This window comes from Phalacrocorax aristotelis, chromosome 1, assembly GCF_949628215.1.
Source record: "Phalacrocorax aristotelis chromosome 1, bGulAri2.1, whole genome shotgun sequence".
NCBI lineage: Eukaryota > Metazoa > Chordata > Aves > Suliformes > Phalacrocoracidae > Phalacrocorax > Phalacrocorax aristotelis.
In genome coordinates, this window is record NC_134276.1 from 75059252 (window position 1) to 75083154 (window position 23903).

The 23903-nt window shown below is 46.6% G+C and overlaps 1 protein-coding gene and 1 long non-coding RNA gene across 2 annotated transcripts in view; both read left to right on the plus strand.

The window, feature by feature from the left end:
• The window catches only part of LOC142057616 (uncharacterized), a 33885-nt gene extending 17965 nt beyond the window's left edge, over positions 1-15920 (plus strand). The window contains exon 4 of the long non-coding RNA XR_012660696.1: positions 7266-15920. This is a non-coding gene — a long non-coding RNA (uncharacterized LOC142057616). The remainder of the gene's footprint in view (positions 1-7265) is intronic.
• Positions 15921-16068: 148 nt separating this feature from the next.
• Positions 16069-23088, plus strand: CHST7 (carbohydrate sulfotransferase 7). Its single transcript, XM_075093948.1, is given in 2 exon segments — positions 16069-16639; positions 16642-23088. Coding segments are annotated over 2 exon segments (1392 nt in total). The 5' UTR covers positions 16069-16479; the 3' UTR covers positions 17874-23088.
• Positions 23089-23903: the final 815 nt, after the last annotated feature.

Sequence of the window (23903 nt, forward strand, 5' to 3'; positions counted from 1 at the left end):
CCCTTTTCCTTTTTATTATGTTATCATTACCGTTAATATTATAATAATATTATTGTCATTATTATTTTATTATAATTATTAAACTGTTTTTATATCAACCCAAAAGTTTCCTTTTTTTTTTTTGCTTTTACTCTTCCAATTCTCTCCCCCATCCCACAGGGGTGGGGGGAGTGAGCGAGCGGCTGCGTGGTGTTTAGTTGCTGACTGGGGCTGAACCACAACAAGCATGGACTTATCTACAGCCACAGACACTCTGAGGTGTACCTTCCCCAACATGGACTTATCCTTGGGCCACAATTGCCTCAGAGGCATACCTGCTGTGGCACAGACGTAACCAAGGCCACAGATGCTTCGAGAAATACCTGCTCTGGCATGGGCTTATATGCAGCCACAGATGCTTCGGGGTGTCCTTCTCCCACGTGGACTCAACCACAGGTCACAGTCCCTTCAACTTGAGTTCACACTGGAGTTCCAGCCCGTCCTGTACAGCAGCACAGGAACAGCAGTGGGGCCTTGGCCATCTGCCAGCGCAGGCACCTGGCCATGGCTATTATCAGAGTGTTCCCAGGCACAGCAGAGTAAGGTGATAAGCAGGACAGCAAGCGGCAAAAGCAAAAAGCAGCCGCTAACGAGCACTAGACATACTATACATACAGTGTATGTATATACAGTAAGGCAGGCAAGCCCCATAGCAAGCATAGAAGCCTGCCAATTAATAGCTAAACAGCAATAACCGCTATAAATTCCATCTAGCACATTCCAATCAAATCTGTCGTTATCTCAAACCTTTCATGCCCCACGTTGGGCACCAAAAAGGACTGTTGTATTTTAGCCCCAGTCAGCGACCAAGCACCACGCAGCTGCTCACTCACTCCCCCCTGGTGGGACGGGGGACAGAATCAGAAGAGTCAAAGGGAGGCAACTCATGGGTTGAGATAAAGAGTGTTTAATAGGTAAAGCAAAAGCTGCGCGCGGAAGCAAAGCGCAACAAGGAATTCACCACTTCCCATGGGGAGGCAAGTGCTCAGCCATGACCAGGAAAGCAGGGCTCCATCACACATAAAGGGTACTTGGGAAGACAAAAACACCTTCACTCCAAATGTCCCCCCCTTCCTTCTTCTTCCCCCAGCTTTATATACTGAGCATGATGTCATACAGTATGGAATACCCCGTTGGTCAGTTGGGGTCATCTGTCCTGGCTGTGCCCCCTCCCGGCTTCTTGTGCACCCGGCAGAGCCTGGGGAGCTGAAGAAGTCCTTGACCAGTGTAAGTGCTACTTAGCAACAACTAAAACACCTCCGCATTATCACCCCTGTTTCCAGCACAAATCCAAAACATGGCCCCATACCAGCTACTATGAAGAAATTTAACTCTACTCCAGCTGAAACCAGGACAATATTCAACCTTTTTATTGCTTTCCTGATATATTCAGTTCATGAGGGATCTGATTCTCCACTTTACTATCCAGTTTTAAATGAGGAAATCGTGGAAGGTAATACCTGTGTCCTTCACTGTGCTAAATGAAGTAAGTGAGCTTATGTAGCAAGGGAGTAGACGAACTAACAGACCTATTTACTTGAATATTTTAGGTTAGTCCCATTTAATTTTTCAGTTCCTCACAAAAGTGTTTCCTCACATTCCTAGCCAAAAGAAATGTTCGTGGCAGCCAACAATCACTGCCCTGAAGGAGCACACAGGCTTTGCTGCTGGTCAGCACTTGCAAGTCGCACATGTGAGATGAGCTAAGGAACAGCAGCAGATGTCACAGCAGGACCGACACGAACCACGACTAAATCTCAGAAACACGGACTCCTGTGCACAGCATCAGCAAGGCTGTGGTGCAGACACCGGTCACTTTAAAATACACTGTCCTGTATCTTGTAGTGCCTCCAGAATATCTGGCCCTACGAACAAGCACAGTGTCTCCAGACCAGGCCAGTGAACCTTCTGGTGTTTGGTGCACTCAACTCTAAAATCACACACATGCACAAAACCAAGAAAAGCTTTGCTGGTGAAAGCATTGCAGGAGGAGCTTACAGCCTTCCAGAAACTATAAAAGCAAAAAATCTGCAATTAATAGAAGTCTCTTTTCAGCATGCTTTAACAATCTCCATTATTTAGGTGATTTTCTATCTTGTCCCAAAGTAGTATTCCATGTTTTGTCATTTCTCTCTCTCCGGGATCTGCTGTGATGCTGTCAGTATTTACATGCATTATGGGTGGCAGACCATGTTTACACCTTCTCAGCACCCCAGCCCTTCTCAGCTCCTGAAACTGGGGCCTGTCCCCTTCTCCCCAGAAATTGCTGTGGACTCTTTCCTAGGCTGGCAGGGCCACTGGCTTCCATCTTCTTGACTGAGCTCAGATTTACCACTTCGTCCCCTCACCTCCAAACGTGACTCCCTCTTTTAATTTTTCTTCTCTGCTTTCTGTGCTGGCTGAACTTGCCTTAAGTTACTGATCCCCACCACTTATTTTTAAACAAAATAAAAAAAAAGGGGGGGGATGGTAAGCACTTTAAATGGAGTGCCCCTAGATTTGACTGTCAGCTGAATCCTGCGAAGGTTAGCCCGCGTGACTGTCGTAAAGGCAGCTGCAGTTGCAGGCGCCCGGAAAGGCCAGCCCCGTGACCCATTTTAAACACACAATCACTGATTCATGGTAGAAATCTCATTATGGACAATCATTTTTTTTTTAAGAACTGCTGAGCAGCGGATAACAGCATATCTTCAAATTAAACCCAGTTCAATAAATAGCGCAAAATTGAATCATTCAATGTCTGGTCTGCCTTGAGCTATACTTAAGCCCTGTGCATGATTAACAGCTTAGAATGCGAAAAAAAAAAAGCAGCTTAATCTGTCCACTGAAGAGATACATTTATTCCCCTGCACTGCAAATTGTTTTATATCTAGATACTACACCAGTCAAGGTCTGCCTTTAGATCTCAGCAGATGGTGTGTCTAGAGAGCACTGAATTTCCAATTTATCCTGAAACTTGGATATTTATGTTGTGTCCTTTGAACGATAATACTGTTTTCAATTCTTGCAAAGAGCTACATATTTGTCCCTATTATATTTATTACAGTAGTATTGCCAGTCAAGATCAACACAGATGAACAAACGCTGAGAGGCTCAGACATGGGAAATGACTGGTCCCAGGCCATGCAGTATAATTCAGTATAAAGGAAAAAGTGATGGCATCCAGGTATCCTGAATCCTACTCTAATGCCTTATCTGTAACAACACACTGTCTGCTGTGTGGCTGTCGCTTACCCTTTGAATCAGTGCTTTCTATTAGGACATTTAAATCCTAAATGTCCCTCACCAGGAACTTCAATTAATTAACAAAGCTGGTGTTCCCAACCTTTATTTTCTTAAATGGAGACTGTTTTTATTTTTTTATAAGACTGCATAACTGTATGACTACACCATTGCATTTCAAATAAACGTAATTATGGTAGGTTAATATAAGGCTCAATCCAACAGAATATCAGCTGAGTTTTTCTGGTGCAGCACTTTCTCACTTTCAGCAGAGAAAGAGAGGTAGGAGCGCTCAGCATTTTGCAGGATGAAGCCATGATAGACTTGCAGTGTTCCATACACTGTATACAGCTCTGGTGACAGAGAATATCAGGCATTTATTGAGACCATGCTCAGTCGCCTGGAATATCAGTCTTTGGCACCTAAATAACCAGAACTTCACTAGCCTCATTTGCATTTTATAGCTGCAACTCACATAAATATAGGGGCATATCAGAATAACAATGAGACACACTGGCATATTCATATATTTATAAACATGCAGAAAAATCCCCCTGCTGTAGCTGGTGATGTTCTGCAGTCTCCTCTGATACCCTCCTTCATTTATGCCAGCTACTTCCATCAGATGTTTTCTGCCAAAATGCCTGAAAAAATTAGAAAGCTGCTGGCACAGGGGATTTTTCAAACTGAGCAGTGGGATTTTAATTTAGTAATTCTTTTTGATAACCAACGTAACACCCTCAAACCCCTACGTGGGCTTACGAGCTACACGGCTGAGTCAGGCTTGCCTCGGGTGCAAAATCCCAATGACAGTCAGCCTGCGCCAGCTGTAAAAGCAGTGCGGGCTAATGAGTGCCGCAGCGGGGTGGTGGTACCTCACCTGCAGCTGCTGAGGCACAGGCTTATGTGAGAAGATAAAAGCTGGCCTAGGAATAGGTTTATATGTCAAATGGTTTCCTTCTGGTAAGCCTTTATGCAATTTTCCTCGACCAAGATTTCAGAAATGAGTCAGGTGATCCATGACCCAGTTTTAAACAGGAAAGTTCCCCTCCTTGCTATGTTACCAATAGCAAGGATAGTCATCTTGTTTTAGGTAACACCAAGGAAAAGCAGGTAGTTCTTAGTTGTGTTTTTCTGATTAATTTGTTTGTACAGCTGGCTTTGTTGTGTAACAGGTTATTTTCTTACAGTAATTTCTGTAGTGACTTCTAAAAAACTAGCAACATGTTTTTAATACTACTCAGAGTGATAAGGCTGTGTTGAGAATTTAAAAACCTGTTTCTATCGTTTGTACTGTTTTTCTGGAGAAAGACATCAGAACAGAGTCTGTAATGTGGAGAATGGTGAGCAGTTTTTTCTCTTGCTTGCCTAAAAATAACTGCGTTTTTAGAGACCTACTTCAAATTCAAGTGGCCATGAGTCTCATACCTGATTGATCTGCAGATCTTGGAGGCTGGAGTGTGCAAAAGTCCGTAAAAAAAGAATCAAGTGAGGCTGAGATGTCTGATATTTGAGGAAAGACTGACTTTCCAGACTCTCCAAAACAGAAAACCATGGGAAAAGAAAACATCCTGATGTCAACAGCTAAGTCTGTCGGATGGTCTCCAGTTCCCCTCAAACCAGCGAGAAGGACTGTGCCAGAAAATGCCATTTTATATGACAAGCTCCTTGCCTGCAGTGCCAGACGCTGCCCTTCCAGAGTCCCGAGGGCTGCGGAAACAGAATAGGCGAGCCCACAGCTTTTCCCTGTTTTTTCTCTTGTTTATTTATATTGCTGAAGGGGCATCCATTCCCATGTTCTTTTGTGTGGTTTTTTTTTAATGTTGCTGCAAGAGAAGTGATAGCTTTGTGCACGCCACGTGTAAGGAGCACGTATCTATACGCAGCCCAGCCAACATCGGCAGCCAAAGACACTAGCGATCAGGCCACAAAGTCTCAGCATCTTTTAGACCTGACAAATTTGCTGCAAATACGCAGATCAGCTGGGCTCCTGCAATCGGTCTGCACATGTCCAGCAAGCGTTAGTCAAACCAACCATTTTAAGTTTGCCCAGGGTGCCTGCACAGGCAATGGTGGGGGCCAGCAGAAGTTCAAAGAATGCAGAAGCTCGGAGTACAGCAGCAGCGCTCCAGCCAGAGCTGCGGGGAGGTCCCAAACTGCTAGAGTGATTTTTAGAGTTGAAGGCTGTAGGGTTGGGCAGAAAAAAAGAAAGCTGTCAATAAGGCCAATGACAGGAGAGTGCAAGTGAGTAAAATTTCCTGATACTAAATATTTTCTTAAAGAGAGCCTCTGGACTGTTCTATGCACCTAAATGAACTTAGAGATTGGAGTCTGTCATGTGCTCTTGTTTCATTAAGGGTTGTTAGGGTCCTTACTGAAACTATTTTGCTCATTCTTGTAGTATAAAGGCTCTGTGACAGTAATGTGAGAATAACAAGAATAATCCCGTCATCGTAACAAAAACTAAAGGGAGCTCTGTAACTGGTTCTGAGTTTGTGATGCAAAAACAAACAGTTCTGCTTTTCTGTTAAGCTACATTTTATGTTTAGTCAGTAAAATTCTCTAGTCTAGACTTCCTGATCAAACTCAAAGTCATTTTTCGAGTTTATATAAGGAAAGGTAATCTTGGTATTAACAGAATGATTTTGATGTTGAATTTATTGTACTGAGCATAGCATAGTAAAAAAAAAATAACCAAGACCTGACTTTAGTTTCATTTAAACTTTAATTGGTTTTATTGCAACTTAGTATTATAATACATCGTGTAGCTTTGGTGACATCTTTTCTTGATTTAATTTTATTGTATTTCAACCCCTAAATACAGTTTTCTATGTCAGAAACACACAAGAAATTGCATTTCTGTCGATAGGTGACACAGGTAACAGGAGTACATCACCCTACCACACTGAAACTATAGCTGTTTTGTGTTGATAAGCTTACAATTTTTGCAGCCTTATCCACAGAATCGCCTTCTGAGCATGGTGCTTCTGGAGTGATGCAGGCTGATGCAGAAAGGGATAGTGTGAAGGGCAAACAGAGTTAATACAAGCAGAAGAGCAGGAGAACTGCAGGGTGCAAACAGGAAATCGCCCTTCTGGTTTGGTTATAAGTAATTTATTTTAGTCTGTTGCAGAAGCTATGTTACTCAAAGACAGATTGAGAAAATGAATTATTTTCTTATTCCTGAACTGCAAAATTACGCATCTTAAAACTATAATAGAAAGACAGCAGTCCAATTTGATTGGCAAATTAATTGGGATTGAAATATTAGTCATGTGCTATTTCATTTGGTCTGGGGTTTTCCCAAACTGGAATAGATAAACCTTTTTGAATTTTAAAATCCTTTCGTGCTTTTATTTTCCTATAAATACTGTTTAAGATGTTTTGGAGCACAGTAGAAACCTGTGTATTTTTCAGCTGAGAAGCTATCTCCTTACCTACTGATTGCTGATGAAGGTACTGATGACTGACAAACGTCCATCCTTTGAAAACTTGAGACATATCACTATAATCTATTAAACCTATCAAATTGTTTTAATTTTCTTGACTGCCTTCTCATTCAATGGCAGCAGAAACTGAGACACACAGCATTCAGCAAAGCCACACAGTTTGGTGTTGATGCCAGTTTTACTTTCATCATGAGTCAATTGGAGGCATCGTTAATTAAATCAGAAAGGGCGTTAAACGCTTTCTATTTGAGCACATTGCTGGGCAGAAGGAATTGTGGTTGAGGCAATAAAACTCCGTCCTGCAATATGTAGGGCTGGAACTCGGATCACAGGGAGCTCTTATTTGGGCCATGCAGGGAAGGAAAACAGGTCTCCTAACACAAACACAGATAATTTTAATTACTTTAATTGTTTTTGCAGGAGCCCTTTAAAGAGAAACTCAATTTTTTAGGACTCCCACAGGATAAAGATAAATTAACCAAGTAAATAGACACAGGGCATCTTAGATCCCAGGCAAAACATTTGAGCAAACTGATCTATTTGACTTCCTTGCAGAATAATCGTCAGGCTTCCCCAGAGGAAAAGGGACGGCACTGAGCAATCCCTGAGCAATCCCTAGGCGTCATCTGAACCCTTGAAATCAGTAAAGCCAAACTACTGTGAAAAGCAGTGATTTAGATTTTCCTACAGAACATTTTTGTCAGTACCGTAAGGTGTGGTATATCAAAGCCGAAGATACTCTCGGATGAAGACAGTTTGTGCTGTAAATTAACAACAACAAAAGTTTTATAAGAAGAACAACAAACAAAATGGATCAAGAATGAGGGAACTGAGATTAAAGAGCTTCCCAAAGTACCAGGCATGGGTGGATTGACTGACACCCTGATGACTGTCAGTAAGTCAGGACGCCAGGGCTCAGGACAGCTGGAAGAGGACCATGTACTTCTGACCGAGTCTGTGTATTCAAGAGGTGTCCCTCAGGAGATGACTCAAACCAGAGCCTCAAAGAAGATTCACAGCGTTCATCAAGTGAAAGTCTGCTTGGCTGAGTTACTCAAGAGGTGAAGTGACACCACTGCTAAAAATCACCTTTATTTCAAGTCATTCTGTAGACTGTGAGCTTGGGTGAAACCCATTTGGGAGCCCTATCACCAAGACCGTGTAGGTAAAACCTCAAAATAGCTGAAATGTAAGGGGCTGATAGCTACCTGGTCCTGCTCAGTTTGGGAGCAGGCATGACTTCATGGCAGAGAAATGACTTGACTCAGTCCCAGTACTCAAAGAGGACACCCCGCCTCCTTTGCAGAACCACTGTGCGTGCATCAAGAAGATATACCCTAGCCACGTCTGTGTTATGCTTACTCTGGGGATATACAGCCAGTAACCCACTAGTATGTTTCTATTCTTTTAGCAATTATTAGCGAGTACAGATGGGAGAGCCCGGTTCATACAGCAGCGAGTCAGCTCAGATGTAGGTGGGTGTCTAGCACATCCCTCAAAGTGACTCTTGGCAGAAATGAAAGCTGAGAGTGCAGAAAACCGTCAGTTACAAAGTGCTGGGCCCCTGAGGGCAGAAACTGTCCCTGCCCAGCCCCACCAGGCTCCCCCCACCCTCACATGGCCCAGGACCCCATTTCAGCCCAGTCCAGAGCCATCAGTCAGGAAGGTCCCGATCAGAGTTACATTGCTTGAGGTAATTTGCCTTCATCAGAACTCAGAGAGAGGCAGCTGTGGCAACAATTTCAAATATTTAAAATATTTGAAAAATTAGTAACATTTTCTGCCTGTTTTACCAGAAGTCTTGCAGTGTTTTCAGGGGGTGTTTTCCAACAGCAGATTGAAGGGGAAATCACAAAAAAATCCCCAAACAGTAAAACCACAAAGTATGGCAATTTGTCAAAACAAGATGTAAAATAGGGGCTTCCTTCCATTTCACCCCAGTACAAAAACAAATGTGAACAGCTCTCTATAGCTCCTGCCTGGGCAGCTGCTTCAGCCTCAGCTGGTCAATGCTCATCCCTGGAGGTTGGGTGACTGGACCATACAGCAAGAAGATAAACAAAAAAAGGCCACAGATAAGAGGACTGAGGAAGGAGGGAAGGACAAAAGAAAAACCAACCAACAACAACAAAAAAAACCATACAGCAAAGGAAACTAAAATAAAGCTTCCTGTAAGCAGAGCAGACCTATAGGGCGTTAAGACCTTGGCTGATGAACCTCATGGCCTGATTTGACCCATTCAGTCCTGCAATCTCTTCTCCGTAGAACCAAGACCAGCAGCTAATGAATGATGTGGGAAGGCTGCCTGGACAGAGGATGATTCCAGGAGGTGCAGAGATCATAAAAAACATTACTATAGTTGGCCTGAAGGCAATAGGCAGATGGGGCAGGAATTTCTTCTGGGAGGAGAACATGAGGAGTATTGCAGAAACTGTGCTGAGATCAGCTTGAAGTTTTCAGGATGCATTTAAATAACTTTCTGTTTGAGCTGCATGGTTGAAATGAATTTGCGTGGCAGCTCTGCAATTGCATGTAACATTTTTTTTGTTGTTCAGCTAGAATATTAGTTCTCTCTCATTTGTAAATTAACTGTAATGACCTTTTACCGTGTGGTTTTCTTCTGTTCACCCATTTGTTTAATGAGTGGCATTTGTGGGTTTTCTTTTCATTGTTATAACAGATACTGTAAGAGTGAAGCTACTGCGAAAGCAGAAGAGCGGATGACTTCTGCGCTAAAGCTTTAGTAAATTTTGTGAGACGATTTTCACTGTCATATAAAACCTAAAATTGCATTAAATTGTCTACATAGCTAAAGCAGCAAAAAGCCTAAACAATTAATGCTTGTTAACTGCCCAGAGTAAATTTAAGCAGTCCCCCCTTCACAGAAAACCTGTGTAAGCATTTTGTCCTGATCACTTTTTTTCTGCCAGGGCACTGATACCAAACACATCCTTTACTTCTCACTCCCACCTAAGCTCGGTCCCAACAATGAGAAGTGCAGGTAGCAGACGCCTGTCCTGGGACTGCAAGACAGCAGAACCCTGTCCCTGTTCTGCAGCTTTGAGAAGCAAATCTCTCTTACCTGACAACCACAAACTCGATAGAGTGAGTAGGAGTAAAATATCCACGATAGCTGATGTGCATGTCAATGCAGTTGTCTCTGGTAGTTACAGGGCTTCTCTGAAATGCATCAGTCTGCACACGTGGGCATGCGTCGGGGTCCTACCAGGAAACCTTCTGTTGTCCTCACAGGCAAATAACACAGCTTATTGCTTCCAGTTTTTAATATAAAAAACTATATGTAGTTTATTTTAAACCTTAACCATGAAGATTTCCTTTTAAAACTACTGATATCTAGCAGCTTATGATCAGCTTGGGCTCAGCTTCGGTGGGACATGTCTGTACTCATAAAGACCTCTGTTTAGGAGCCACAAAATGAAATGGTGCCACTGGAAACTTAAGCAGGGTTGTCCTGCAGAGCCTGAGGAAGTGTGGTTAGCTAGTGTGCAAGTTCGTTGCTGATAAAGGCTACAGTCAAACCAAAACGGTTTTCATATAGTGTTTTAAGCATATGGATGCATCACTAAATCAATGGTGTGCTGCAGCTACCTAGTTATGCTCTGATCCCTTTGGCCAGGTTTTGTAAGGCTTGTAGTCGAGGCCCAAAGCAAGACACTACCGCCAATTTTTAAATCTGTGGCACTCATTAGACAGCTGAAAAAAGAAATTATGGACTGCTGACTACCATTCAAGTTGGGAAACTCCAATTAACAGCATAACAAACCCAGGGAAGACTTCCTCATTAATAACCAGTAATGACAGCCAGGGATCTAAACTGGTTCCCAGAGGTTCCAGGAATCCAGGAGTTTCCCAGAATTGCTACCTTTTTGCCCACTAACATTTTCCTCATCAAAGTTAGGTCATCTGAAACAAGCATCTACAAGCGTGAATTTCAAGCGACTTGTTGTACATTCTGGCATTTGTCTTTCTCCCATACAGGCACAGCAATGGCTCCTGGAAATCATTTGCATCAGAAATTCGGAATTGACAAAATGATCTTTAGAAAGCTTGATGAGACAGATTTATAAAGTAGGTGCAGCAATTGAGCCCTCAGCATTTTCATTTGCACATGCCAGTATGGATTTGTGGATAAGACTGAAATGAACAAAAAGGCTGATAGCTCTCTGTCCAAAAATTATATTCTGTGCATGAAAGTATTGCCTTAAGAAGGCACAGGAGAGCTGTATTTTGTTACAGTGGCTGTTGGAGGGGTTTTTTTTGGGAAAAAAATAATCCCCAGTTAAAAATAGGCCTCAAATTTCCAGTTCATTTCTTCGCTTGACTGAAATATAAAAGATTTAGTTCCCTAATTATACCGACACAATGGCTTAACTTGTTGAGTTGCAGAAGCTTGCTGTTATTCTTAATCAGCATCTCTAACTCAGCAATAGTAAGTCTGTGACAATGGGAGAAAACAGAAAAAGATTCACGGTTTCTGCCATTAAAAACAATTATTTCCCACGCATTTTAGCATTGAGGCACTTCTTGTACTCGAAGCTGCGAGACCCGAAACACATTACCATTGGAATAATTTTCTTCGGCAGCTACTGTAAATTGCCAGGCAGCAGGAGGCTCGACGGAGGTGCTGGCTATTTGTGTAGCGTGAGCCCGTTTCTGGGTTGTGAGATGACTGTCTCACTGCTAATGGGATAACAGAGCACGCTCTGCAGGGGAAAGGCTTAAAGACTTGAGATTAGAGTCATCCTTGGCGTAACTTAGAAATACTCAAGTTACATTAGCGTTGAGTTGGATCACAGAATAGAGGTTTTCTTCTTTTATTGTTACTGATGTGTCTGAATTTCCACTGTTATAAATAACGATATATTTTTCTTTCTGAACTTCCTCTTGAGCATCAACTTGTTTTGCTCTGCCTTCTACCTCCTGCATTTTCTTGTTGCATTTCCTAGTAGCATTTTCTATCACCTTCAATGCGGGCATTATCTTCTTTTCTTAGAGGAAGTTAGAGGCATAAAAGGGAGCATCACAAGATCACTGATGACATAAAAGGGACCATGACTTAAATTTTTTAAAAACCCTGCTTTCAATTTTTTTTTAATTTCCGCCATTTCAGTACCCAGGTCTCACATTCTTGGAAAAGTCGCATCTTGGAAAACCAGAGAAGCCAGCTGAGACCACAGGCAACCCCCACTCTGACACTTAACAGTGTAGTATATTAGCAATAGGTTCGTCTTTAAAAATCAGAAGCAGAAATGAAGTGTAGCTCTTCTTTCAGGTGCAGAAGAGCTCCCCTAGCTGGGTACCTGTCAGGCTGCTGCAGCCAGTTCAGGGATGCCAGACTGTGCTATCAAGCATCCCTTAGCCCAAAAGCAGGCTGCAGTGCTGGTTTTCACTTCATCTGAACACCTCCCCAGCTCACGCTCTGCGCCCAGCTGTTACGTCAGGCAGCGGAGAGCAGCAGCACACCTAACTTTACAGTTAACTTTACCAGTTCTCAGTGAGAAGTGGAGAAATTTGGGAGAGAGGAGCAAGGAATATGCCTCCTCCCTTCCAATTCCACATGGTCCGCAATCTCAGCTGCCAGCTCCCCTCAGTCTGGAGGGGCACTGAGGGGTCTCGTACCTTGCTGCTGTCTCCGCTCTTTTGCAGAGAGCCATTGGGTGGTATGATTTGCATGTGACTGATTGATTATATTAACCAAAACCTGAAGCTCTACACCTGCCTTCTCTCAAATCAGCCCACAAACTCAAGGTTTGAACTAGCAGAAGGAGTACACAGACCAAGACAGTTGTGAACCCCAGGTTTCCTGTCCCATTTCCTGGTCTTTCTTGCAGGTACTGAAGAGTGACCTCAGAGACGTGCAGAGAGCAGAATTACAACCTTCTGCACGTGGCTTTGCATCTGAAGTCCCTTCCACCCAGCTGCTCGCCAGCCGCTGGGTTAGAAGTCTCCTCTCCTTTTGTCCAACTTTCCACTTTATTCATATCCTGTAAATTTCCACTGAGTCTCTCAAAACTTCTGTGATATTTCTGACCTTTTGCAGGCTCTCAATCTCTGTTCCGCTTTGGGGGAAACCCCACTGTGAAAAATCCCTTCAGCACTGGCCGCCTTGCCTGGACCGGCTTCTCCATCCCGCTATTCTCAACATGTCCCTTCTGAAATGTGAGCTACTAAGACTGGTCTCATATGTGAAACATGTGGTGTTGCACATGTTGAAACATCTGATGACAAAGCAACTTCAAAAATAAAAATATTGTCCTAGTTTGTCGGCTTCTTGAAGCTTTTTAAGCTGCCATTAACCATTGACTTCCTTTTGGCTGAAGCCTGTCAGTGGCAATACATACAAGCACAGCACTCATTAACAACCAGGATGTTTGAGGGCGGTGCTCCCTGTGCAAAGCATATTTAATTTTATCAGCTATTCGAGCTATTTTTAATCACAAAGTGCTCTTTGAGAATGACAAGAGCGTGCAAGTGCTGAAAGATGGTTACATATAGAGGCAACTAATTCTGTTTTGAAAATCCTGCTGAGGAGATAAAAATTATTCTGAGGCTGAAACGTGGCATTCCAGCGTTTGCTGTCTCTCCTGTCAGTAGAAGTACTGTGAGAGACGGAAAAGCAAAAATTAAGGTAGAGACATAATACACAGGAAGCCAATGTTATGTAGATTAAAAACAGCCAGTACTTTCAGTGACAAGCTTGGAAACTAGAAAGGAAATACTGCTATACTAAACTATGCAGAACATGTTATGCCCATATTCTTTTTTTTTCCCCTTTATAAAATAATGTAAAGCACAGAATTATCACCAAGAAATGCAGGAGCTAGATTCCAAATGGGCAGGCTGCTTGGCAGACCAATGAAGAAGAACCTGGCTGCCTCTCTCGGGTACTGAACTGTCCTGCTCTGGGAAGGAGATGCAGAAGATCATATATATGTAAATGGTGTCATTATGGTTCGTAGAAAAAGCCTAGATGAGGGAAAATCATCACCCTTATCTGTTCTGAAGAGAGAACAAATGAATACATTACTGAAAAGCAAGAAAAACGAAAGCCAGTCTCTTCCCAGCTCTGTTCGGACCAGCAATGCTCAAACTGGGTACTTCACATGACCCTTCAGGAAGGCTGGAGCTCTGCGATTTCAAGCCTAGCGCAGGCACCTGCTGGGTGGCAGAATGAATACTGGCTTTGTTGGAACCTCCCCACGCCAAAAAAGCCCTAACCCAAAACAACCAAAGTAAACACTTCCAGGCTAATCCTCTTTCAGACGAGGAACCGATGTGAAGGTGCAGAACAAAACATTTTCTGTGATTCTTTTCTGGTTTGATAATCTTTTAACAGCTGACTGTGTTTTTACCTTAGTAGAGACATAGCCTGCAATAAAGCGATTTGCGTCGTTCACTTTTTCCAGAACAGCTGCCACAGAAATTTGTAGCTCCATTGTCTGAAAAAAAATCAGCATAATATACGTAGTTTTATTTCTGAGGTCTCTCATTTGTCTGGCAGGCCATCTTACTCAGTGAGTTGTTTCATTCTTTTCAAGTCAGCTTTACTTTAGTTAGGCAATTTAAAGACCTTGATTTAAGTTTCTAGACAAGTACATGTCATAGAAACCAATACAAAATTAGTTTAAGGTAGCATGTACTGCACTGTGGTTCCTTTGTCAGTGGTGGTGCTGATGCTACTGCCAACTTAGTATTTTGCTTACAAAGGGGAAAGCCCAGCAGCTCAGAGTTATCCATTCTCCTCTGCGCTTCTCAGGACCCCAGCTTGGTAAATCTTCCAAAATTACTATTTTGCATGATGCCAGAGAAGTCAACTATGCTGGAGATACCTCTCAAAGTACTAGATATGCATGTTCTTTGGATAGGGGAAGGTTTTTTGGGAAGACTGTGACCTGGTTTTGGCAAGTGTATTTTTATTCTGTTGTCCTCCTTTGGTTGCTTGAGGGTCTGTATGAAATCCTGGCCTTTACAGAGTCAGAGCTGAAACCCACACTGGTGTATCCTGCTGTTTAAAAAACCCAAAGCCATGATGAATATAAGTGGTGAAAGGTATGTTGGGGCAGAATTTCCTTTCCAATGCCATCATTTCTACATTCTTCTGCTCAGGGGCCTATAAGCCTTGCTTGGCACCATCTACTCACTCAGCACGCCATAAACTGCAGGAAACCCAGTCTTTAACACTTACTTAACAGAGGTCAAGTAAAGTGTTAGCAGGCAGACTGCTGGCTCACCACCTGGAGAAGGGAAGCATGCTTTTTCTCTCACATTGCTTTGTGCTCCTCGTATTTTGCCCAATAAATTTGACAAAGATTATCCTTTAATAGCTAGACATTCAGACTACATGCAGCAGCTGCAGACTCCGTATCTAGACCTCTATACTCTAGAAGGAACATTTTTAGAACCTATGTATCTAGTGGGTCATTTCTGTGCCCTGTTGTATGTGAAACCATTGCCTATGGTTGTGTCATATGCCTTACCACAGGTGCATACAAAGCATCGCACGCTGAGGGTGAGAACTGTGTTATCCTCGCCAAGTTTTACTCTGCACCCCATACTGAAATATCAGTAGTGTTTTACAGAGGACACCACTCATTGCCTAGAGGTTAGGACGGTCAGCAGGAAGGGGACATTGCTTTTCTGCCAGGTGGAGGCCTTAAGCAGGAGCACAGGATTGTGATCCCTCTCTTTCTGTGAGCGTATTCCAAGGTCAGGCAGGGGCTGGGCTGGAGATTTTGAGACTATACATTTGAATTTAAACACCTGAAGTCAACCTCTTGCTGACTCTCCATCCCACAAGAGATTTATTTAAACTAATCTTAGCTGTCTAAAAAAACTAGAAGCGTGAGCCAGTAATGTTATGCTCCCACTGTAGTTAATAAAGAGAAGGGTTACCAGAAGGCTATCAGACATCCAAGACAGATTGGATGTCCCATTTCTTCCTACCAACTGCAAAGGGTGACCAGCTCGGGTGGATGCAAAACTTTTAGATTCATAAACTGGAGCAATGAGTCACAATCAAGATGTCCGTATCCCATCAGCACGCACACATAGAGAAAAGCGTGGCTGAGAAATCCCACAGCTCTCTACAGCGCTGAACTGCAGTGTTTCCGAAACCTGCTGCAGATTTTAATAGCTGCCATCCATCCTAAAAATACATTTACACCTCTTCTTGTTACTGTAGCGTGCTCTTTATCTGGAGACCTGGCAGGTAAGAGGACCAAACGCTCCTCCTCAGGTCAGTCTCAGCTGCAGGGCACCTGTCCTGGCTAACGTACCTCCTTTGCGCTGCTCCCTTTTCTGGGCGGGGGCGACTCCCGAGGTGCCGAGCCCGCCTCTCCGGCCCTGCCCGGGGGGAGGGAGGCCGGGCGGCCCGGCGGCCCGCAGCCCGGCACCGCGGCAGCGGGAGCCGCAGCAGCGGCGGGAGCAGCGGCAGCCCGCGCCCGCCGGCGGCGGCTCCTCAGGCGGCGGCGAGGGCAGGTGCGGGCCCTTCCGCGTCGCGCTGCGAGGAGGAGGAGGAGGAGGAGGAGGGGGAGGAGAAGAAGGAGGAGGCGGCGGCGAGGGCGGGCGGGCGGCGGGGCCGGCGGCCCCGAGCCTGTCCGTCGTGCCCGTGGGCGTGCTCCCCGGCGGGGAGGGCCGCCCGCAGCCCACACCCCCCGCCGCCGCTAACTTTGCCTCGTCGGGAAGAGCCGCCCTCCGGCAGGCTGAGGGTTGACAGAGTCTGTCCGGCGTCCCGGAGCCGCCCCCCGCGATGAAGGGCCGGCGGCGGTGGCGGTGGCGGGGCGAGCACCGGCGCTTCGCCGCCGTGCTGGTGCTGTACACGCTGCTGCTGCTGCTGCTGGTGCCCTACGCGCTGGACTACGGGGCCAGGCGGGGGCGGGCGGACGAGGAGCCGCTGCTGCGGCGCTGCCCCAGCTGGAGGAGGCGCTGAGCGAGTGGGGCTGGGAGCAGCAGCAGCCGCCGCTGGAGGAGGAGGATGAGGATGAGGAGGGCGGCGCGGCGGGCAACGGCAGCGCGGCGGCGGGCAAGCGGCACATCTACCTGCACGCCACCTGGCGCACGGGCTCCTCCTTCCTGGGGGAGCTCTTCAACCAGCACCCCGACGTCTTCTACCTGTACGAGCCCATGTGGCACCTGTGGCAGGCCCTCTACCCGGGGGATGCGCTGAGCCTGCAGGGCGCCCTCCGCGACATGCTGCGCGCCCTCTTCCGATGCGACTTCTCCGTCCTGCGCCTCTACGCCGCCCCGCCCGCCCCCCGCGACCCGCTGGCCCCCGCCCCGCCCGCTCCCGCCAACCTCACCACAGCCAGCATCTTCGGCTGGCGCACCAACAAGGTGATCTGCTCGCCGCCGCTCTGCCCCGCCGCCCCGCGGCCCCGCCGGGAGATCGGCCTCGTCGACGGCGCCTCCTGCGAGGAGAGGTGCCCGCCGCGGGCGCTGCGGGAGCTGGAGGCCGAGTGCCGCAAGTACCCGGTGGTGGTCATCAAGGACGTGAGGCTGCTGGAGCTGGGCGCCCTGCTGCCGCTGCTGCGGGAGCCCGGCCTCAACCTGCGGGTGGTGCAGCTCTTCCGCGACCCCCGCGCCGTCCACAACTCCCGCCTGAAGGCCCGGCAGGCGCTGCTGCGGGAGAGCATCCAGGTGTTGCGCAGCCGCCACCGCGCCGACCCGCGGGGGCCGCCCCGCCACCAGCAGCCCCCGCTGCCGCCGGGCCTGCTGGGCGGCGGGCGGGCTCCGCAGCCCCAGCACCGCGCCGAGTTCTTCCTCGGCGGCGCCCTGGAGGTGATCTGCCAGGCCTGGCTCCGCGACCTCCTCCTGGCCCGCCGCGCCCCGGCCTGGCTCCGCCGCCGCTACACGCAGCTGCGTTACGAGGACCTGGTGCGGGAACCCCGCGCCCAGCTGCGCCGCTTGCTGCGCTTCGCCGGGCTGCCGGTGCCGCCCGCCCTGGAGACCTTTGTGCTCAACATGACCCGCGGCGCCGCCTACTCCTCCGACCGGCCCTTCCTCATCTCCCCCCGCGACGCGCGGGAGGCCATCCACGCCTGGCGGGAGCGCCTCAGCCGCCAGCAGGTGCGGCAGGTGGAGGCCGCCTGCAGCGAGGCCATGAGCCTCCTCGCCTACCCCCTCAGCGGCGGCGACGCCCGGTAGCGCCCGCGCCCCGCGGCCGGCGGGGAGAGCCCGCCGCCAGGTGAGGGCCGGGGCCCGGGCCCGGGCCGGGCGGGGAGCTGCGCCTGGGCGGGCGGGCGGAGGGGTCCGGCTCTGTCATGACGGCCTGAGGAGAGGCGGCGGGGGCTGAGCGGAGGAATGGCGGCGGCCTGGCTCGCCTGGCTGTCCGGGCGAGGGCAGCCCTGGCAGAAGCAAAGACGCCCAGTAGGGCCCAAGACCCCCGCTTCCCACCCTTGTGGTCGGTGGGGCTGTGTGCCCTCTGGGGACCGCGGCTGCCCTGCACCCCGGTGTGTGGAGAGGGCACCAGCGATATTTTATTTCAGAGAAGGATTTGGTAAGAGGCGACCTCTGGACAAGGTGTGGATCTCAGAGCCCCGGTAATGTGAAACGGCCACCACGTGCGAAGCACGGGTGTTATTCCAGAAAAACTGCCTCGAAACCTAAAAATCCCCCAAATGAAGACTCTTGGCAAGGGACTAGAGGGCTTGAAAGGCATTGCCATAAGAGTGTCGCCCTTCCCGAGTGCTGAAGCACACTCGGCTCTGTCATATCGCTGCTGAAAGGCGTACGAGGGGCTTCTGTGAAGGTCGCTGCCGAGATCAGCGCAGGCCTGGAGCTGGACAGGCAGGAGGGTGCCAGCCGCCGCGGAGGAATGGCCGGCCGGTGGCCCTGTGGGGCTGGGCTCTGCCCTGCGGGGTGCCAATGCTCCGGGGAGGGGGGTGCCGGCTGAGGGAAGGGGAAACCTGTCCGACTCCCTCTGTCTGTTCGGAGCAGCAGGGTAAGCGGTTGTGCGGAGAGGGCAAGCATTTGCCCACTTATGTGTTTCAAAGGTGTTTGTGGCAGAAGTCTTTGCTTTTCTGAAGAAATCTGTATTTCTTTTTAAAATAGGGATTCTTTGTACAGCATTGATCTAATTAGGTGGTGGTACTCATGTGACGTACAGGTGACTAACATATTTCTTGGGGACGTGTATAGAGGTGACTGTAACTGGAAGGCAAACGCTCGCTATTTCCATTTCGTTGTCTCAGCCAGATGGGAGAATCACTTTTCTCCCCTCACTTCCGGGCAGATGCATTGTGCCGTGCACAGGGTCCTCCTGGTCACATCCCTTCTGAACAATAACATCCTGTCAGCTGGCAACTCCTGGACAAAAGCAAAAGTTTCCTCACGAGGCCAAGACAAATTAATCACAAACTTCCCAAATAAAAACTTCTATTACAAAAAGAAGAAAAGAAAATAAAAACTTAAGTTTCATTTTGGATTTTAAAATGACATTTTCCTTTAGACATCCTGCAACTTTTATGAGAACAGTGTATATCTGTGTATTTGTATGTTCGGGTATCTTTTTTTTTTTTTTTTTTGTCTTAATTTGGGGATGGATGGTTCAACTGTAACTTAGGGATGTAGTATTTAACTTCTTAGAGACCGCTTTTGAGTCTGTTACAGTCTGGCAGCATTTAAATGGCCCCGTAAGAGTATCCAGGGTTATAGGGATGTTTACAAGCAGTCCTCAAATACAAACCAAACATGAACTTCAATTTGGGGATAATCTAGGATCAGGAAGAAAGCTATATTTATATGAAGTGCTGGAAATAAAGGCGGTTCAAAGACATTATGTTATCTTGGAGGAAACATTTGAGTTGCACTGTAGGTTTTGGTGCTCTGAATATTGTGCTGTAAGACACGTCAGTTAGTTAGGATGAACCTTCATTTATTTTAGCTCCTTTTCTTCCTTGACCTTCCCACCTGAGAGTACATCGGCACAAGAAGCAGGTTTCTTTCATTATCTGATGGCAAAACGTCATAAAGAATGTTTTTGAGTAAATCTATCTGTTTCACAGTAGCACGTTTCATACAATTCTGCATCCTTTGGCTTCTGCTTGAAGTAAAAATCGTTTTGTGCTGGAACAACCTTTCGTATTATCCAAGGGATGTTTCTGCATTCTCTCACAGGCACCGTGAGAGCAAAACTTGTCTCTGGGTGTTCTAGTGGTATTTAATAATGATATCTGTATAGATGGACAATACCTGTATTAATGCCTTGGTAACCTATGCTGGGTAGCCTAATTTGGAAAGCTTTTCTGGGAATACACCCAGCCTGGCTTGTACTGGCAGGTTTGGGAAGAAAATAAGATTTTGTTTTTTGCATGCCAAATGATGATACGGTACTTATTTTCTTATGTCGGATGGCAGATTAAAGTCCAGTATATCTTGCTGATTTGTTTTTAGCAAGCTGCTGTCACAGATTTGTACGGTGCAACTGTTAAGCATCCGCTTCACCCCAACAGGGAATTTAATTTTGCTGTTTCGGGTGGTAAATGTCTTTTCGTAAGAAGTTGTTAGAAATCCATGCTTAGTTTCGCTTACACCAGTTCATCATGATGAAGAAAGAAGTGTTGCCATCTAGCTTAACTTGAAGTTTATAGCCAGGAAGAAATCCACTAATTGCAAATTATTTGTTATTTTCTGAAGCAGTTTCCATGTTTGATACACATGCGTTTTCTGTATCAAGACTTATTTCTCTCAGCAGAAGTTGTTCACTGACACAGTTGCTCTTTGTTAGTGATTAATTCAAATTTTTTTTCACCCCAAGCTGTTTTTCTGGGGTTTTGTGGGGTTGGGTTTTTTTTTTGTATACTGTGAAAAGGGCTCTGTCTGGCAAAGCGTACAAAATATAGCAAGTGCAATTCCTGATTTGCATTCAGGTCGCCCGAGTTCATTAGAAGACTCTCAAACAATCTACAAGAAATATCCAAAACTGAAAAAGGAGTAAGTAGCCCAGAGTGGGATCTTTGAGCAGGACGTGCAAGAGCATCTAAGACTGCATGACGGTTGCTTAATGACTGATGTTGCAACGTGTGTGCTTTGGTCGCTAGAAGGCTTTCTAAAATCCCCTCGCCTAAGGCGGACAACCAAGGCTCACCAACAAATGCATCCCATTTTTCTCGTCAAGGTGTTTTGAAGGTGTCTGAAAGCATCGTTCCAGATGCTCCCAGCATATCCTTGTCCACCCTGTAACCCGTAGCTTGAAGAAAAAAAGTACTGTCAAGTGACAGTGTTGGTACTTACCTGAAAAGAGAGAAACAGGTCTGATTAGGACGACCAGTGTGGAGTTTCACTGGCAGAGGTCTTTGGAAGTAAGCAGAACCTGCTGAAGGCAGGACACCCATGACTAAACCGCATTTTCAGAGTAGCTGGAGGTTTATGGCTCGGTCACCTGCTTTTTTTTTTTTTTTTTTTTTTTACTGTTACTGTGCTTAACTGAGATTTTGAACTGAAGTCCTGGTTCTCCTGAATGATGCAGAAAACGTCATCATTCAGAGCAGAGGATGGCCTGATAAGCAAGGGAACAATACACATGTCTTACAGCCAAGCTGAACTTGGCAGGCTTGAAATGGGAGAGCTGGACTGAGCCACAGAGTTCTAGTAGTTCAGGCTGAGATTTGGGAAAAATACCTATTTGTGCTACATTACGTATCATGAATTAACAACTTTTTAATATACTAAAAAGTCATAGTGGGAAATGGGAACAGAACTGACAAATGCTCACAAGACTCTGTCATCTTTTTTTACTTAACTTCTGGTCACCGTGTGTTTGCCTTAAGGGAGGTGGAAACTTGAGTGCTGTAATTGGACATAGAAGGCTGTGATATTTCCATGCTGGAATTGTTAATTGCTCTCTTACAGCATTCTATCTGTATTTAAATTGTTGCTTTTGGTGAGGCAACTGTAGCAACATACTTGTGAGAAATGCTTGAAGCCCAGGGTCAAGAAACACTTAGCCCCGGCATTACTTGCACACCCTGGAACGTTACTGATGGAGTCGTTGTGGATACCCATGGTATGTACTCACATGCTTCAGGCCCAACAGAAGTAGTTCAGTAGCTCTGCTGGCTGCAGCATCCTCTGAGAGGTGTTAAACGGTCATGAGTTACGTATTTAACAACTTCAGTATCGCATGGGTCGTTTTATCTCCCCCTCTGCCCCATCAGTCTGTGCATCAAGAAAAGTTCAGAGTTTCTACATTAAGTTCTTGATATTACCGCTTTCAGTAAGCCCGATGATAAAAAAAATAGTGCGGAATTTCTGGGTTTATTATGGTAATGCAATTAAATAACATTTCAGTGGAGAACCGAGCTCCTGAGAAAGACTGTGCGCGCCAACAAGTCTGACAGCACGTTCTGTTCCCTTCTTGAACACGAGGAGTTGCCACTGAGACTCTGTGATGGTATCTGGAGCACAGGGACAGTAAGTACGGTGCATGTCACTTCTCAGAACCACGCTGCGATCCATGCAGCGCTGGGACTATCTTGGGCATTATTTCGCCATTCCTATCTAACTTGACTTGTCACCAACCACCCTGGAGAAGGATGTGGGAAAAACAAGATTGTCAAAGCAAATCTTGCATTAGCAGAAGATTTCATTGCCTCCCTGGCTACTCACGCGTGAGTGAGGGGCCGGGGACCGGATTGTCCTTCCGACTGTGATTTAGAGGTGACCGTTAAATCGAACCTTGTTACGGTGGTGGTTCTCAGTGACTGAGGGACCTGTTGCTTGTTGCTGAGGCGTACCTTTGGCAGTCTCAGCACCAGGCAAACAGCTGAAAGCTGATTAACTCTTCAGTACTTGGAGCGTGTCTGGGTATTGAGTCCTGGGAAATACTTGCTTCCAGCACTGAGGCGTTAAACTCTGCTGCTGACCTACAGCACCTGCAGTGCCATTTCTTGGCACTATTAAATGGGAATTGGGTCTTTCCCTGGCACTTCCACATTTGTCGCCCTGTTTCCAGTTGTCGAACTTTGCCAAACTTCAGCTGCACGTAGGCTGAAACTTAAGGTTTAACTTAGGGTTTATGTCTCTTTGGGAAAGTTCAGTCAAAACCGTACGTGTTCTTTTGAACCCAGGGTTAGGATGTGATGGCCTTTTTGCTTATGTTCAAATACTCGAAGATGTTTCTTTGAAATCATTTGTCACTTCAGTGCTTTGGGACAGGAACTCCATTTGAGGTTGGGGAAGTGACCTCTGTGTAGAGGATGCCTGCTGCATTTTGGTTTTACCTCTGCCTTCTATTCTGATTTGGCCAAATATATTAATGGTTGTTAAAAAAAACCAGCATGTGCTCAGTAAAAAGTGGTTTTGGTATGTGTGCATATCTTTTTAATTATACCAAATAAAATCTGCACTGGTTTTATCTTCAGTGAGCATGCTCACACCTCTCTTTCCCATAGGAAAGCTCAATGTGGTATAGAACATGCAGCAGTGGGAATCAAAGCCACGTAACTAGGGCTGGGGCTGCGGTGCTGGGGCTGTGCATGGAGGAGTCTGCCCTTCCTGTGCTCCCACTGATGCCTTCTCCTCTAGCCCCTCTTTCCCTGTTGCTGGTGGTCCTAAGGAAGACTCCTGAATCCAGCCTTCAGCTTTCCAGTGCTTAATAATGGAAAGGGCTATAGGGGAGAGGGAGAAGATGTAGATGATGGGTGGGGTGAACGTGGGGCAGGGGAAAGGAGTTGCCTTTGAGTTGTAGAGAGGGGGATTTGTTGTCAAAGGGCTTGGGTGGGAGAAGGATGAGGGACTGGGATTTGATGAGAGGCAGCTGGAAGCTGTGACTGGTTTAATTGGAAAAGGCAGCTGGGAACATGTGGGAGGGAGGAAAGGGACATGGAGAGCAAGCTGGGGGGCAAAGTAGGGCCAAGAGCTGCACTGCAGTGAGGCGCTGAGAATTGTCCCGAGAGCTTTGTTTGGAGGAGATGGAGGGGGAGAGCTCAGGGGGATGGAAAGCCAAATCAGAACTAGAGGAAAAACCGGTAGCTCTTCAAAATCGGGTCTTCCCGCTTCTCTGTTCAAATGCCTGTGCAGACAACTGGCAGCGGACCAGCCCCACCGGTCCACACAGCAATGGCGACTTGCCTTCCGCTATCCCTTTCTTAGCCCATACAAACACATTTCTCCTGCAAACCAGACTCCTCTCTTCTGTGCTGCATAAGGAAGTTATTAACTGTCCCGCAGCTCCCC